The sequence below is a fragment of the Cervus canadensis genome, chromosome 7 (assembly GCF_019320065.1).
Source record: "Cervus canadensis isolate Bull #8, Minnesota chromosome 7, ASM1932006v1, whole genome shotgun sequence".
Lineage (NCBI taxonomy): Eukaryota > Metazoa > Chordata > Mammalia > Artiodactyla > Cervidae > Cervus > Cervus canadensis.
In genome coordinates, this window is record NC_057392.1 from 44583115 (window position 1) to 44597102 (window position 13988).

The 13988-nt window shown below is 49.1% G+C and overlaps 1 protein-coding gene across 4 annotated transcripts in view; it reads right to left on the reverse strand.

The window, feature by feature from the left end:
• Positions 1-13988, reverse strand: part of MYLK (myosin light chain kinase) — a 285327-nt gene that overhangs the window by 94820 nt on the left and 176519 nt on the right. For all 4 annotated transcript variants that reach the window (XM_043473161.1, XM_043473160.1, XM_043473157.1 and 1 more), the window contains one exon: positions 12797-12949. In XM_043473161.1, the coding sequence (XP_043329096.1) occupies positions 12797-12949 (153 nt within the window). The remainder of the gene's footprint in view (positions 1-12796; positions 12950-13988) is intronic.

The following is a 13988-nucleotide window of genomic DNA, read 5'->3' on the forward strand; positions in this document are numbered from 1 at the left end:
CTTTTTCAGCCTTTTTGTTTTTGTCTTGGTGGGGGGTGGGGGGAGGTGGGTCTGGAGTGGGCAAGGGTAGAGACAAAGAAGGCTATGGTATCTCTAAGGTAAACTCTAAGTTTGGGGGCAGGAGGACTGTGGTATTTTGAGTTCTTTTTAGCCCTCAGCCACACAAACCAGATCTTCTCCTGGAAGCCTGTAGCCATGACAATACATTTCTAGGCTGATTTACATACCTGGGAAAGGCCTAACTCCAAACCGGCCACTAAATGAAAACAAAATATGGCATACTCAGAGCATGCCCTGCACAGCCTCTGGGGATGAGGGTGGGAGAAGCTGGGAAGACCAGACAGGTGGGAGGACAAGTTTCCCCAAGGCAGGTGCTGTGTGAAGGGCGTGGAGCCAGAGTGCAAGGGGACACAGGACCCATGACCAGAGGACAGGTTCTCAGAGCCAATCTGCCCCAGCCCTGGCATCATCGCCTCTGACAGGGGCAGCCAGACACCCTTGGCAGAAGGCCCAAGCAGTGGGCTCGAGGGACCCAATATTGGGAATGCTTAGATCTCCCTGGGCAAGCAGGCTGCCTCGGGAGAGTTGAGGAATTTCCTCTCACACAGAACGAGAAGGCTCAAGGACAAAATGTTTTTGCCTGTCCAGAGCCCTCCCAGTTCCCGCCTCTCCACTGTCTTGGCCAGAGTCCCAGCTTCACAGAGCTCCCTGCAGATGGACTCTCATTCCCAGATGCTGCAGGAACATCAAAACCTCCAGCTCCCTTTCCTGCAAGCAGTTGACAGCTCCTCTTTGACCCCTCCATGTGTTAGGTCTTCCTACTGCTCAGTTTCCAGGCCTGGGGCTTTGGCAAAGCCAAGCCACCCTACGGGTCTCAGCCAATGCAACTGAATGCCTATCTGCACCCCCTGCCCTTAGAGGGTGTTCTGGGCACCGCCTGCCATGTGACACTCACTGGTCCTCTGAAAGCCACTGAAATGTAGGATCTGAGGCTGGGACTTGGTCTTGGGCAAGGCACTCTCTCTTTCTAAAGCTTGACTTCCTCAACTGTATTTAGGGGAATAACAGTACTATTATAGGACCTGGGGGGGTTAAAGAGATAATATATGAAAGTACTTTGTCCAGCTATCCATCACCCACATTCGCAGATGTGTGAGGCTGGCACGAGTGCTCACTCACACCTACCTCTTGGGCTTAATTACATGGTGGGTTTATCAGCAGCAGAAGAGCAAATGGAGCCTCACCCCAGGATTAAAGATTCTCATTTTTATGTCACCTAAGGGAAATACTGTTAGGAATACAAATGTGTTGCTTAAAAATATCATGGATATATCTAAAGTAAACCTAATTTTGAGAACAAAATTTCACTGCACTCCTCCAGAGAGAGATGAATGACAGTGTCTGAATCTGTGGAAGCTGCCCCAGGCAGGCATTTAATTCCAATGTCACCCATCATCTCTGACCCTGTTGTTGCCTCCCCAGCAAGGGCCCCACAGCAAGAACAAAGAGGAGAGGGAAGTGATGGGGAGTAACTGTGCAGAATGAACCTGTTCTCAAGCCTGCCGTTCAAGGTCACATGGGACTAGAGCCACAGAGAGCCGGGCTCAGCCCCAGTCGCTGCCCCAAAGTCTTCACAGAATGAGGAAAACAACCAAACCTCCCCTGCAAACACACTCTGGGGTCAGATCCTGGAGCCACTGAGGATGTCAGTTTTAGGGCAAGCAGCTTCTTTAGGCAACCCCAGAAAAGCAGCCCTAACTTGAATCCTGAAACCCCAGCCCCAAGCCCACCACCCAGCTTTACTGGAGAGAGGCTGGGACATGCTCCAGTGAAGTAAGGTACCCAAGGTCCCTGAGCCAGTGACAGGCAGACTGAGAGCTCAAACCCAGGCTTCTTGACCACGAGGCCAAGGTGTTCCAAGATTGTCTTTTCCAAGGGAGCCAGTCACCTGCAGGGATGGCCATGCTGGACTCCCCATGAGGACAGATGTGCTATGTGGACCCCCATCCTAGACACCTGACAAGGGAGAAAAGCTAACATGGAGCAGGGAAAGTCAGGGGAAAGGGTGAGGTGTATGTTTGTTATTTCATTCCAAAGTCACACACAACTTATCCTGGCTCATCTGTGGCCGACAGATCACATATCAGTTTATGCTCCCTCTTTGCATGGACTTAGATACATAAGAAGAGACAGATGGAAATGGGTGCTGTGAGCTCCTAGCTCGAGCTGTGTGATCTGAAGCAAGTCCCCCAAGCTAAGCCTCAGTGTTCTCTCCTCTAAACTGATAAGAATACAGTTATCATCAGTTATTGACAATCATGCCCATGTGATAAGGGTAATGCACACATCATTAGTATAATGCATGATAAATACTGTTGGATTTTCAGATGATTCAAAGAAATGACATATGTAAAACAGCTAAAGAATATCTGGCACATAATACGTATGAGAATAAATGTTTTGTGCCTTTCCTAATCTGACTATTTTTGGTTAGGCAAACTCAATCTGACAATAACTATTGACATGATGAGAAATGATACAATATGGTATCCTCCCAAACCAGGGTATTCACATATGTCAGAGATCTGAAAGGTCTCAGCTGCCACTGAGATAACATTTTAACAATGCCTTACAAAGGTCAGCACTTAACGATTCTAAAGGATATCCGCAGCTCTCAGTTTATGTTCAACACCCTCTGAAGTCGGGAAGAATGTGCCCTCATTTTACAGCAGAATGAGCTGAGACTCCGAGAAGGAAGCTGGCAGAAAACCTGACATGGCCAATGGGGTCCTGGTCTGGATGCTCCCTTCCTGACCTGAGAACAAAGGCCAGTCAGCTAGATTCCCCTGGGAGCTTTCTGTCCTTGAGCTCTGGCCCAGAGTAGCTGGTTCTCCTAGAGACGTCTCTCCTGGAGCCCTGCTTTAGCTGTCACCTGGTACAGTCCTGGTTTCAGGCAGGGTAGGTGGACAAGAGTCTGAGGGAAGAGGCCCCCAGGGGCCACAGCACCTCAGGCAACCTGAACCTTTTTCATTTGGGGAGGGCAGACTCTGGCTGTGGTCCCAAGGGAGGAGGTCCCTGGGATGCAGTGGCAGACTTGCAACCCAGCTCAAATGGGGCCGGTACCCCAGGTCTCCCCTACAGTGGTGTTTCCTCTGGTCTGCTGAGACCAAGCCCACAGGGCCCTTTCTCTTTGGAATCTAGGGCAGGCTGAGCCTCCTTGATTTACTGGCCTAGGACTAAATTTCTGAAGTGAACTTGCCTGTTGCTCGGGTACTTGGTCAATTAGCCAATGGCCCTCCACTCACTCACTGGCTCTCTCTGCCATTAAACTGGGTAGCCGGGTGTTGGGGGTTCTGTTCCGCATTGAGAGAAAGGAAAAGGAACAGGCTTGTCCTCTGGTGGGAAAGACAAGAACTAAGATTAAAAACGGTTATAAGCAGTGCACATGCTCAGTCATGTTCAACTCTATGCAACCCCATGGACTTGTAGCCAGTCAGGCTCTTCTGTCCATGGAATCCTCCAGATAAGAACACTCGGGTGGGTAGTCATTCCCTTCTTCAGGCAATCTTCCCAACCCAGGGATTGAACCTGGGTCTCCTGCATTGCAGGCAGATTCTTTACTGTCTGACCCACTAGGGAAGCCCATAAGCAGTTTATTGACAAGCAAAAAATGATGTCATGTAGATTAAACTATAGCAGGACTTAGGAAAGGGATAGAGGAATGAGAGGAGAGAGGAAAGAAGGTGGGAGAAGAAAGGAATATGGAGAGAGAGAAAAGAAAGGAGAGAGACAAAGACAGAGAGACAGACCACTCTTTGAGCCTATATAGACCCTCCAGAGCTTCCCTAGTAGCTCAGCTGGTAAAGAATCTGCCTGCAATGCAGGAGATCCCGGGGAATTCCTGGGTTGGGAAGATCCCCTGGAGAAGGGATAGGCTACCCACTCCAGTATTCTTGGGCTCCCCTGGAGGCTCGGATGGTAAAGAAATGGCCTGCAATGTGGGAGACCTGGATTCAATCCCTAGCTTGGGAAGATCCCCTGGAGGAGGGCATGGCAACCCCCTCTAGTATTCTTGCCTGGAGAATCTCCATGGACAGAGGAGTCTGCCAGGCTAAAGTCCAGGGGGTCGCAAAGAGCTGGACATGACTGAATGACTAAGCACAGCACAGACCCTCCAAGTTTTCCCTCCTTGGCCATTTCTGCTCTGTTTTGACTCATCAGAAACTGTTTCTGAAGACGGTCCCTAGTCATGAACTTAAACATAAAACTCTTGCTCTGGGGAAGAAAAAGTATCAAACAAATGACTTCTCAGAGACCCAGAGCAGCAGAACAAGCATGTGGGCTGAGGCAACTGGAGGCCTAGAGGGGTTGCCTGTGAGCTGGTGGATTGTGGCAGTGCTGACTTGACGTCTGAGCATTGGTTTTCCTTATCTGTAGAATGGAGTTCATTCAAAAGTAGAGAGTGGAATTGTTACGGGAATTAAACAAAACAAACTGGCTTTAACTGATTAGATCATTTATCAAAACAATGTTCTTCATTAAAAATGATAACTTATGGTCTTGTTTTAACACTTACAGGAACTGATATAACTCCAATAATAGGTTTCGAAAAGCTATTATTTAGAGGAAGTTAAGCATCCACACAACAGGTGCTATTTGCTACTTTCCTCGTTAATTCTCATACAATAACTAGTATATCATGCAGATGACATCACCCTTATGGCAAGAAGCGAAGAGGAACTAAAGAGCCTCTTGATGAAAGTGAAAGAGCAGAGCGAAAAAGTTGGCTTAAAACTCAACATTCAGAAAACTAAGATCATGACATCCAGTCCTACCCCTTCATGGCAAATAGATGGGGAAACAATTTAAACAGTGACAGACTTTATTTTCTTGGGCTCCAAAATCACTGTAGATGGTGACTGCAGCCATGAAATTAAAAGACACTTGCTCCCTGGAAGAAAAGCTATGACAAACCCACACAGCGTATTAAAAAGCAGAGACATTACTTTGCCGACAAAGGCCTAGATAGTCAAAGCTATGGTTTTTCCAGTAGTCATATATGAATTTGAGAGTTGGACCATAAAGAAGGCTGAGAGCTGAAGAATTGATGCTTTTGAACTGTGGTGTTGCAGAAGACTCTTGAGAGTCCCTTGGACTGCAAGGAGATCAAATCAATCAATCCTAAAGGAAATCAATCCTAAATATTCATTGGAAGGACTGATGCTGAAACTGAAGCTCCAATACTTTGGCCACCTGGTGCAAAGAGCTAACTCATTAGAAAAGACCCTGATGCTGGGAAAAAGTGAAGGCAGGAGGAGAAGGGGGTGACAGAGGATGAGATGGTTGAATGGCATTACCTACTTAATGAATATGAGTTTGAGCAAGCTCTGAGAGATGGTGAAGGACAGGAAAGCCTGGTGTGTTGCAGTTTATGAGGTTGCAAAGAGTCAGACATAACTGAGCGAATGAACAACAACAACTGGTATAAAGTTGCTCATCAAAACTGGAGACATGAGCAAGGCCTTGGGCTTTCTTGGGCTTGAAAATTAAGAAGCCCCTACAGCTTTGTTACAGTGCTGGTGTGGATCCAAGTGTCTTCTTTTGTACTGCAATCATTCGCCTGTTCCCTTCTGAATCCTTCCTCACTTTACATGGGTTTAGCAAGAAAAACACTTCTGAATTTCTCCTTAGACATTTTTTCTTGGAAGTTTTGTCCACCTGTCAACTTTTACTAGCCAAGTTACCGCTCTCTAAAGCACCCCATGTTTATGGACTGAATTCGCATTAAATGTACATGAGTAGTTTGCCTTGAAAATGGCTCTTAGAAGGCTCCCAGCTCATTCAAAACTTGTGTCAGATTAAAATAAAAAATTAAGAATGTCACCTTTAAAGTGTTTAAACAGATGATGACACCAATATGAAACAGACAGAATTCTCTACCATCTAAAGAGCTCCCCAGGGCTCCCCCTAAGAGGGACTACCACCTGTTACAGTTTTTACTCTAAGTCCTGCTGTCAGAGCCTCAGGCCTGTCTGTCAGTAGCCTCCCTGCTCTGACACCAGTGTCTCTGAATCCACAGGTTGTCACCAAATAAAAATGGACATGGAAGGGCCCTCCCCTACTTCCTACATCCCCTGCCCCCACACCTCTCAGGTGGGCAGACACATGGACCTCCTAAAGATGCAGTTAGGGAGAGGGAAAATTATTGCCTCCATCTCTGAACTACTAAAGATTTTCCTTAAGTTTTGAAACTGAAATATTTTGTTTAGTCCTAAAAATGCAAAATACCTTTCCAACAGCAAATCTGATTCACTCCACACTGTTATACTATTCACCCTGTTAGATACTATGGACATTCAGTGGATCACTAATGAAAGACAGTTCCGGAAGCACAATCCTCCCTCCTTCCTTGATCTGGTGCTCAAAATCCAGCAGGGTCAGGGGTCTCAGTCTGGCCTCCTCCTTTCCCTAAGCTCCAGGACGGTTGACTCAAGGGCTCATCAGGATTACCTTCGCCCAGCCGCTCCCCATCAGCAGGGCATTTATGCACAGTGCAAATCCCTTTCCACGGATGTCTGTGAACTCTCTCCCAATAAAAATCTGTCTCCTAACTGAATAAACCAACTTGGAGAGTCAGCAAATGGTCTACTTTTTGGGCATGAAAAGAGAGCTTTTCCCCTATAGCCATGCCCTCTCTTTCGGTTTTCCTTCTCCCCACTGATTTCTCCAGACCCTAAGAAGCAAATGTGAAGAAGTAGAAAGGAAAAGAATGAAAGGAAACAATGACATATGACACTCCACCACCCCCTCCCTGCAAAAGAATCTCTGACCAGTAATGATAGGGTTGTCAGATGGGAAGTGGGAGTATATTGCAACCACAGCCTTCTTAGTGCCTTTGGAGTTATAATCAAACTCTAAACGTAGAGGTAAACCATCCAAACCAGCCCATGTACCCTCTGGAGGCACGTCTGGAAACCACACTCCCCACCACACTGTCAAAGCACGGATCACATTTTGCCATTAGAAACACAAAGCTGTAATTCTGGATGGTATTCCTGACCAAGAACTCCAAGTAAAAAAATGCTGCAGATGACCTGCAATGACTGTAGAAGGAGACTGCAATGTGACATGTTCAGTAGTTGTGGAGCAGGAGTTTAGTTGTCCCATATTATGTGGGATCTTCTCAGACTTCCCTAGTGGCTCAGACGGTAAAGCATCTACCTACAAGGTGGGAGACCTGGGTTTGATCCCTGGGTTGGGAAGATCTCCTGGAGAAAGAAATGGCAACCCATTCTAGTACTCTTGCCTGGAAAATCCCATGGACAGAGGAGCATTGGTAGGCTACAGTCTATGGGGTCGCAAAGAGTTGGACACGACTGAGCGACTTCACTTCCCTTCGACCAGGGATCGAACTCATGTCTCCTTTCTCTAACTGCCCAATTAGTAAAATGAGGCTCCGGCTCCATAATGGAGACAAACGTATACTTGGAAGTCCTGTGACAGGAAAAGCTCACATGCCGCACAACACCATTTCTGTTGTATCAACCTATGTCAGACTAAAACCTAGCTATAAGATAACTTAACATTTATTTGCTGGACTTCATAGAGTTTGGAAGACTTTGGACAGGTGTTGTGGGTGGACTAAAGTCTTAAAAAGCAAACAAAAGAGAGGAGGTAAAATTGATGTTTATCCTTTCTCTTTAGCTCAGATAGTAAAGAATCCACCTGCAACGCAGGAAACCTGGGTTCTGTACCTGTGTTGGGAAGATCCCCTGGAGAAGAGAAAGGCTACCCACTCCAGTATTCTGGCCTAGAGAATTCCATGAACTGTATAGTCCATGGGGTAGCAAAGAGTCAGAGACGACTGAGCGACTTTCACTTAACTGACAAAAATATTAAACATGTTTTCAGTGTTTTTAAATTCATAAAGGGGAAGGTCCATATACTTGACACCAACTGGACAGATTATACAATGTCTAAAGTACCTGCCAGTATCCTCCAATCAGAATGGTTTTTTTTATTTTTATAATTTTATTTATTTATTTGGTTGTGCTGGGTCATGGTTGCTGTGCGGGCTTTTCTCTAGTTATGGTGAGCAAGGACTATTCTCAAGTTGTGGTACATGGGCTTCTCATTGTGGCAGCTTCTCTTGTTGCAGAGCACAAGCTCTAGAGCATTTGGGCTTCAGCAGTTTCGGTTCCTGGGCTCTGGAGCACAGACTCAGTAGTTGTGGAGCATGAGTTTAGTTGTCCCATATTATGTGGGATCTTCCCAGACCAGGGATCAAATTCATGTCTCCTGCATTGGCATGTGTATTCTTTACCACTGGGCCACCCGGGAAGCCCCCAGAACTTTCTTTTTTAATACATTTAAGAGGCTGTCAGTGCTTAAAGCAAGGGGCTTTCCAGGTGATGCAGTGGTAAAGAATCCCTTTGCCAGCGCTGGAGATGCAAGAGATGCGGGTTTGATCCTTGGGCTGGGAAGATCCCCTGGAGAAGGAAATGGCAACCCACTTCAGTATTCTTGCCTAAAATTCCAAGGACAGAGGAGCGTGGTGGGCTACAGTCCATGGGTTCACAAAGAGTCGGATACGACTGAACACCACACACACACACACACACACATACACACACACACAGTGTTCCAAGCTGTCCCGCAGAGGGCTTGTCACTAATCTGAAAGCCAGCTGGGCTCTTACTGATGCTTTCACTGTCCAGAAAATGGCTGATTTTCTGGTGCCCATTACTTTCATTAGAGGCTCTTTATCAAAACAAACACTGTGGTAAATATGCTTATTAAATCTCATTTTTTATTTTAGAAATCAGGGTTTTTTAAAATTTAACTTATTCACATTTTATGTCCTTTGGTGCCTTTAAGAGCCCAGCAGGCCTTCACTTAAATAAACAAACCATTAGGCTGAGACACTCTGTCTAAATGGGCACATTAGCAGGTTAATAAATCTAGTCACTTAAGAATTTTAGCCTTGACAAAGATACTCCAAGGGGAAAGAAATTAAAAGATTCTAGTCTAAGGAAGCCCCCGAACCAATGACTCAGTGCATATACACTGAAATATTTACTCTCCTCTGATCTTCCTGGGTTCTGCAAGAATTTAGATTAATCATCCTTTAGGCTCTATCCTGGGTCAGGAGGGAAGATTTTCATGGCCTGGTTAACTACTGGGGACTTTTTCCTAGGATGGGAGGAGGAAAGCAGGAATATTTGTTGGGGGGCATTTGAGAGCTAGCGTGTAGGTTTGCTGAGCACCTCCTTGAGCCCTGAGCCCCCAGGCAAGAGAGGAGGTGAAGGGAATGCCCCCTGCACTACCACAGAGACTCACCCACCTCCATTTTTCCTTCATCCATTCACTGAACACGTGTTCACACAGTAGGACATGTGCTACATGAAATAATAAGACATGGTCCCTGCCTGCAGGGAGCTAACAGTCTAGTAAAAAAGGCAGCTGAACAGGCAATTAGAGGAAATTTCATGTTAGGATAAAACGCTTTCTCCCCTCATTGCCCTTCTAGAGACTTGCATGATGTACCCCTGCCTCTCTTGGCGAACCTAACCCCACTCCCTTTGCTGCAGTCTCACTGTCCCTTGAACAGGCTGCTCTTGTTCCCAACTCAGAGCCTTTGCACTTGCTGTACCACCTGCCTGGAGCAGTCTTGTTTCCAGTTCATGAGGTCTCCCCTCAAATGTCACCTTTCCCAAGAGGTCTCCTTTAGCACCCACCTAAGAAAGGATCCCTTCCACCGCCTCTCTGTTTCCGTTTTCTTAGTAGCACTTCTCAATAATTAAGCCAGGTGTGGACCATCCATCAGAATGTAACAGGCAGGAAGACAGGACCTGTTTTCTGCTCATGGCAGCTTCCCCAGAACAATGCTTAGGGCCAAGGAGGTGCTCAGGAAAAATTTGCTTGTAAGTAAGTACTGTGATAAGAGAGGTACAGCAGGTAAGAGAAGTGACATTTGTGGGAGGGAATTAGTCAGATTTGGGGAGGAGGAGGTTACAGAGGAGAGACCACAGAGAAAGCAGGGTAAAGAGGCTGCAGGAGACCCATCAGAATGCTGAGTGAGCAACGTCTCGATGCTGGCAAAACCTTGGCTAAAGGCTAAAGACGTAAGAAAGAGCACCCATGTCTGGCCTTCAACAAGGATCTGCTACACTCTCCTCCAGCAAGTTACCCTAGAACCCCTCCTCCCTGGAAACCGGAACAGCGGAGGGAGAGGTATTGATGAATGGCACCCTCTTGTGGCCAGAATTCCCTGAACAAGGTGCTCAGACTATGGCTTTAGCGTGTGGCCCAACACCTGCTTTCTCTGATTCCGATTCTCCCTTCCTTTTACCAAAACCAACCAAACAGACAGACAGAAAAACAACCACCCAGTGTAGCAGAGTTGATCCTTTGGTAATACCGCTCCTTAGACTTGCCATTTGGAAAGAGTTCATCTTGCTTAAAGGTTGGGGCTCCTGAGCACATCCCACATCATTAGCGCAGGACACAGCAGCCTGGCGGCAGGACTTACAGCCGGGAAGCCTGGTCCACACTCCAGCTGTGGCCTGGGGCCACACAGCGGGGACAGAAAGGTCAGGCCTGGGCAGCTGAGGGAGAGGCCGCGACAGTGGTCAGCACTGCATGGGACAAATGCCTCCACTACAGTCATCTCCCACCCTCTGAGCCACACACAGATACTGCAGCCAAACAAGCTGCCAATAAAGTAAGAAAAACTCCATGGCTGAGGCTAGTGTGGGATGTGGACCAGAGCCCCCCGGGTGCCCTGGGCATGGAGCCAGGGGTGTCACTGTGCCAGGCTCGGCCTCCCCGACCCTGTGCAGACAGCCCAGCGCTGCAGCCGGAGCGTGGCCACGTCTTACAGCCTCCTTCACCATTTATGGTAGCTGAGCCTCTGTTTGGCCTTCACAGGCCAGTCAAACCCACACTGGGCGGGGGGGTGGGGGTGGGTAGCGGGGTGTCCTGCTCACACGGGGCTGTTCTCAGAGCAGATCCAAACAGCTCTGGCAGAGTCCTTGACGGGACCTCTCTGTTTCTGCTTTGAAACATGCTCAGATGGGCAACCACCCAGGCCCCACTCCTCCCACAGACCTGGGGGGCAAGGAGGATGGCCCCAGAGTCTTCTTGCCCCTCTTCTGGGGACCCCCACCTCCACTGGGACTGTTAGCTCAGTGGGGTCCCTCTAATCCAATCTAAACACAGGCAGCCCAGGACAGGCTCTGGATCGCAGGGCCCTTGGCTGAAGCCAGCCAGGGAGGCTCAGACCACACAAGCATCACGCACCTCTCTGGCCCTCTCCACCACTACCACTTTGGGGTAGGCCTCTCGGACTTCCAAGGAGAGCCCAGGGGTGGGGGGGAAGGTGGGAGCAGCAACCCTGGCCTGGATCCATGATTTCCCCAGACCCCTCAATCAGCCATGAGTGAGATCCGTGAGGAAAGAACAAATGGAGTGTAAACTAGAATGAGGCCGGCAAGCTCCTGGGGCCACAGTCAGGCAGGGATCCGAGAAGGAGGGCCTCCTGGGAAGAGGAAGAGCCAGTCCCCAGGTGGTGACGCCATGCCAGACACTCTGGAGGAATCGCAGAGGAATCAGAGGAATCCTAGGCAGACAGGCTGTCAGTGCCATTCCTTCATCCCTTGGGGGTGACACTGCCTAGCTCCTGGGGTGAGGTTCATCCCCACTCTGGGGCCAGGGGACTTGCCCTCTGGAAAAGGACAGGGAGTGAGCAGGAGCTTGGAGATCTGGGTTCCAAAGGCCAGCGTGGCTCACAAGGCAACTGACGTTGACTTCTTGAGACCTCCAGACCCTTCTGTGAAAGATAGGGAGAGCGCTGCCCCCTCCAACCCTGCTTCCAGGGTTTTTAAGAATCAAGAAAATACAGGTGAGGTGACAGTATCTAGTGAGGTAACCAACATGTGATTTCCCATCCCCCTTTTCAGTGAAACCACCTCTAAGGCCCCCTGGAAGGTTGCTGCTCAGATACAAGAAGACTCTCCCCAAGAGGCTGAGCCTGGGGGAACAGAGCAGGATGGCATGTCTCCTACTGGGCTGCTGGCAAAGCAGGGCACGACACACCCAGTCTAAGCACTCAGTCTCCAGTCACTGTGGGACCTGGGGGCCCGGGCCCAGCTGAGGGTGGGGAATCAGGCTTACCTGAACACCCTGGGCCCAAGAAGACCTTCTCCAGCTCTGTCACCATGCCTTTCAATACCATAGCCCAGACAGCTGTCTTGAGTCTGTGGCTCCCCCCCAGGACTTCTGGGACTAAACACTTGGTGCTGATCAATGCATGATGACCATGCTAATCAGATTACTGGACACCAGGCTGCTGAGGTGCAAGAGCAAGCCTGGGGCGGTAGGGAGCAGTGAGGGCAGAAGGAAACAGGGGACAAACTGGCTCTCTGGAAGCCTCAATACTGGCACCTGTTACCTGGTGTCCCCCAGTGTCACCCCAGTGCGTGAGTGGTCGTTTGTGAGAGCTTGAGTCCTACAGGAATTTGTCCTCTTTCAGTGGGTGTGGTTTTCTGCCTATCAGACTGGAAGCTTCTCGAACCAAGGGAGTTTTTGCCTCTTTCCCCTGCATCTTCCCTCAGCCACAGTGGGGTGAGGGTGGAGGGCTGGACTTGCACATCGATCTCCAGTGGTAGACCCTGAACACTGTGAGCTCCTGGAGGCCATTGCCTCCAACTGCCTGCCTTCAGGTGTGGTGCCCTTTCTCCAAAGCAGATGTGTTGGCAGGAAAGGTGCTTCTAGAGGGGTGCCCAGAGGCTCCTACCCTGGACAGTGACGCGGGCGCTGCAGGACACCTGCCCCATGGTGTTCTCAGCCAGACAGGTGTAGGTGCCATCGTCCTCCGGGAGGGTGTCCTGGATGTGGAGCTCGGCCACGCCAGCCTCGCAGGTGGAGCGGGCGTACTGGATGGGCTGTCCTGGGGAGGGAAGCACAGTAGGGCTCAGGCCAGGGAACAGCCAGCAGAGGGCTGGGAGTCCTGTCCTCAGCAGGGCAGCTGCTGTCATGACGCTGGGGTTCCCCACACTTGCTCAGGCCCACTGAGGGCTCAGGATGTGTTAGGACCACCCCCAGCCAGCTGGACAGAGGCTCGAGGGGGAGAGAAAGAGGCAGGAGCCAGGGAGGTGAAGGAGAGGGGGTGATTGTGAGGGTGGAGGAGCAAGACTGCGGCTGGTGGGACTTGGGGGAGAGATTCTGGAGGCATTTAGAATACAGGTGGGAAAGGGAGAGTTCTGTGCATTCTGTTTAAATAAACAGTCCCCAGATACACATCCTAGACTTCACAGGATTCTAAGCCTGGAAAGAATCTCACAGGGTCACCTGGCCCACAGCCCAGCCTCAGGCAGAATTCGGACCTCACTCAGACTGCACATGAGACTCCCAGCTCCTTTTAGATGTTTCCAGAAACAATGAGCCTATTTCCCACTGCAGATATTTATCAGAAGTGATTCTGCACCCTCAACCTAACACTGCAATGGGTTGCATTTTAGGATTCACAGAAAAAATAAATGCAGGGGATTATAAAAACAACTCTGGCCCCTTCTTCCAAGTCCCTTGCATGAGAGGCCCTTTATTCAGGTCCCATAAAGTCCTGCATGGAGACAGAAGTGTGTGCCATGAAATTCAGTGGTTTCCTTAATGCTATACGTTCCCAGGATTTTATTATCTCAGGATGTGAGCTTTCATTTCCAGGAAAAAAGAAAATTTCATTACTGAAGGTCCTGGCCTTAGAGCAGGAATGTGTCCATTTACCATATAGGAAGCAACTGTCAGTTCCTTCCCCTGTCAGCCCCAGGGTCCTGGTTTGCACTTCATAAAACAGGGGGTGGGCAATGGGAGAGGGAGAAAGTGCAGAAAGAGGTCTTCTGTGCACGACGCAATGTTTTCTTCTGTTCATAGCAACACTCATGTCTCCATGACAGAGACTGCCAAGCCAGCCACAGGGCGAGAGGGAAGAG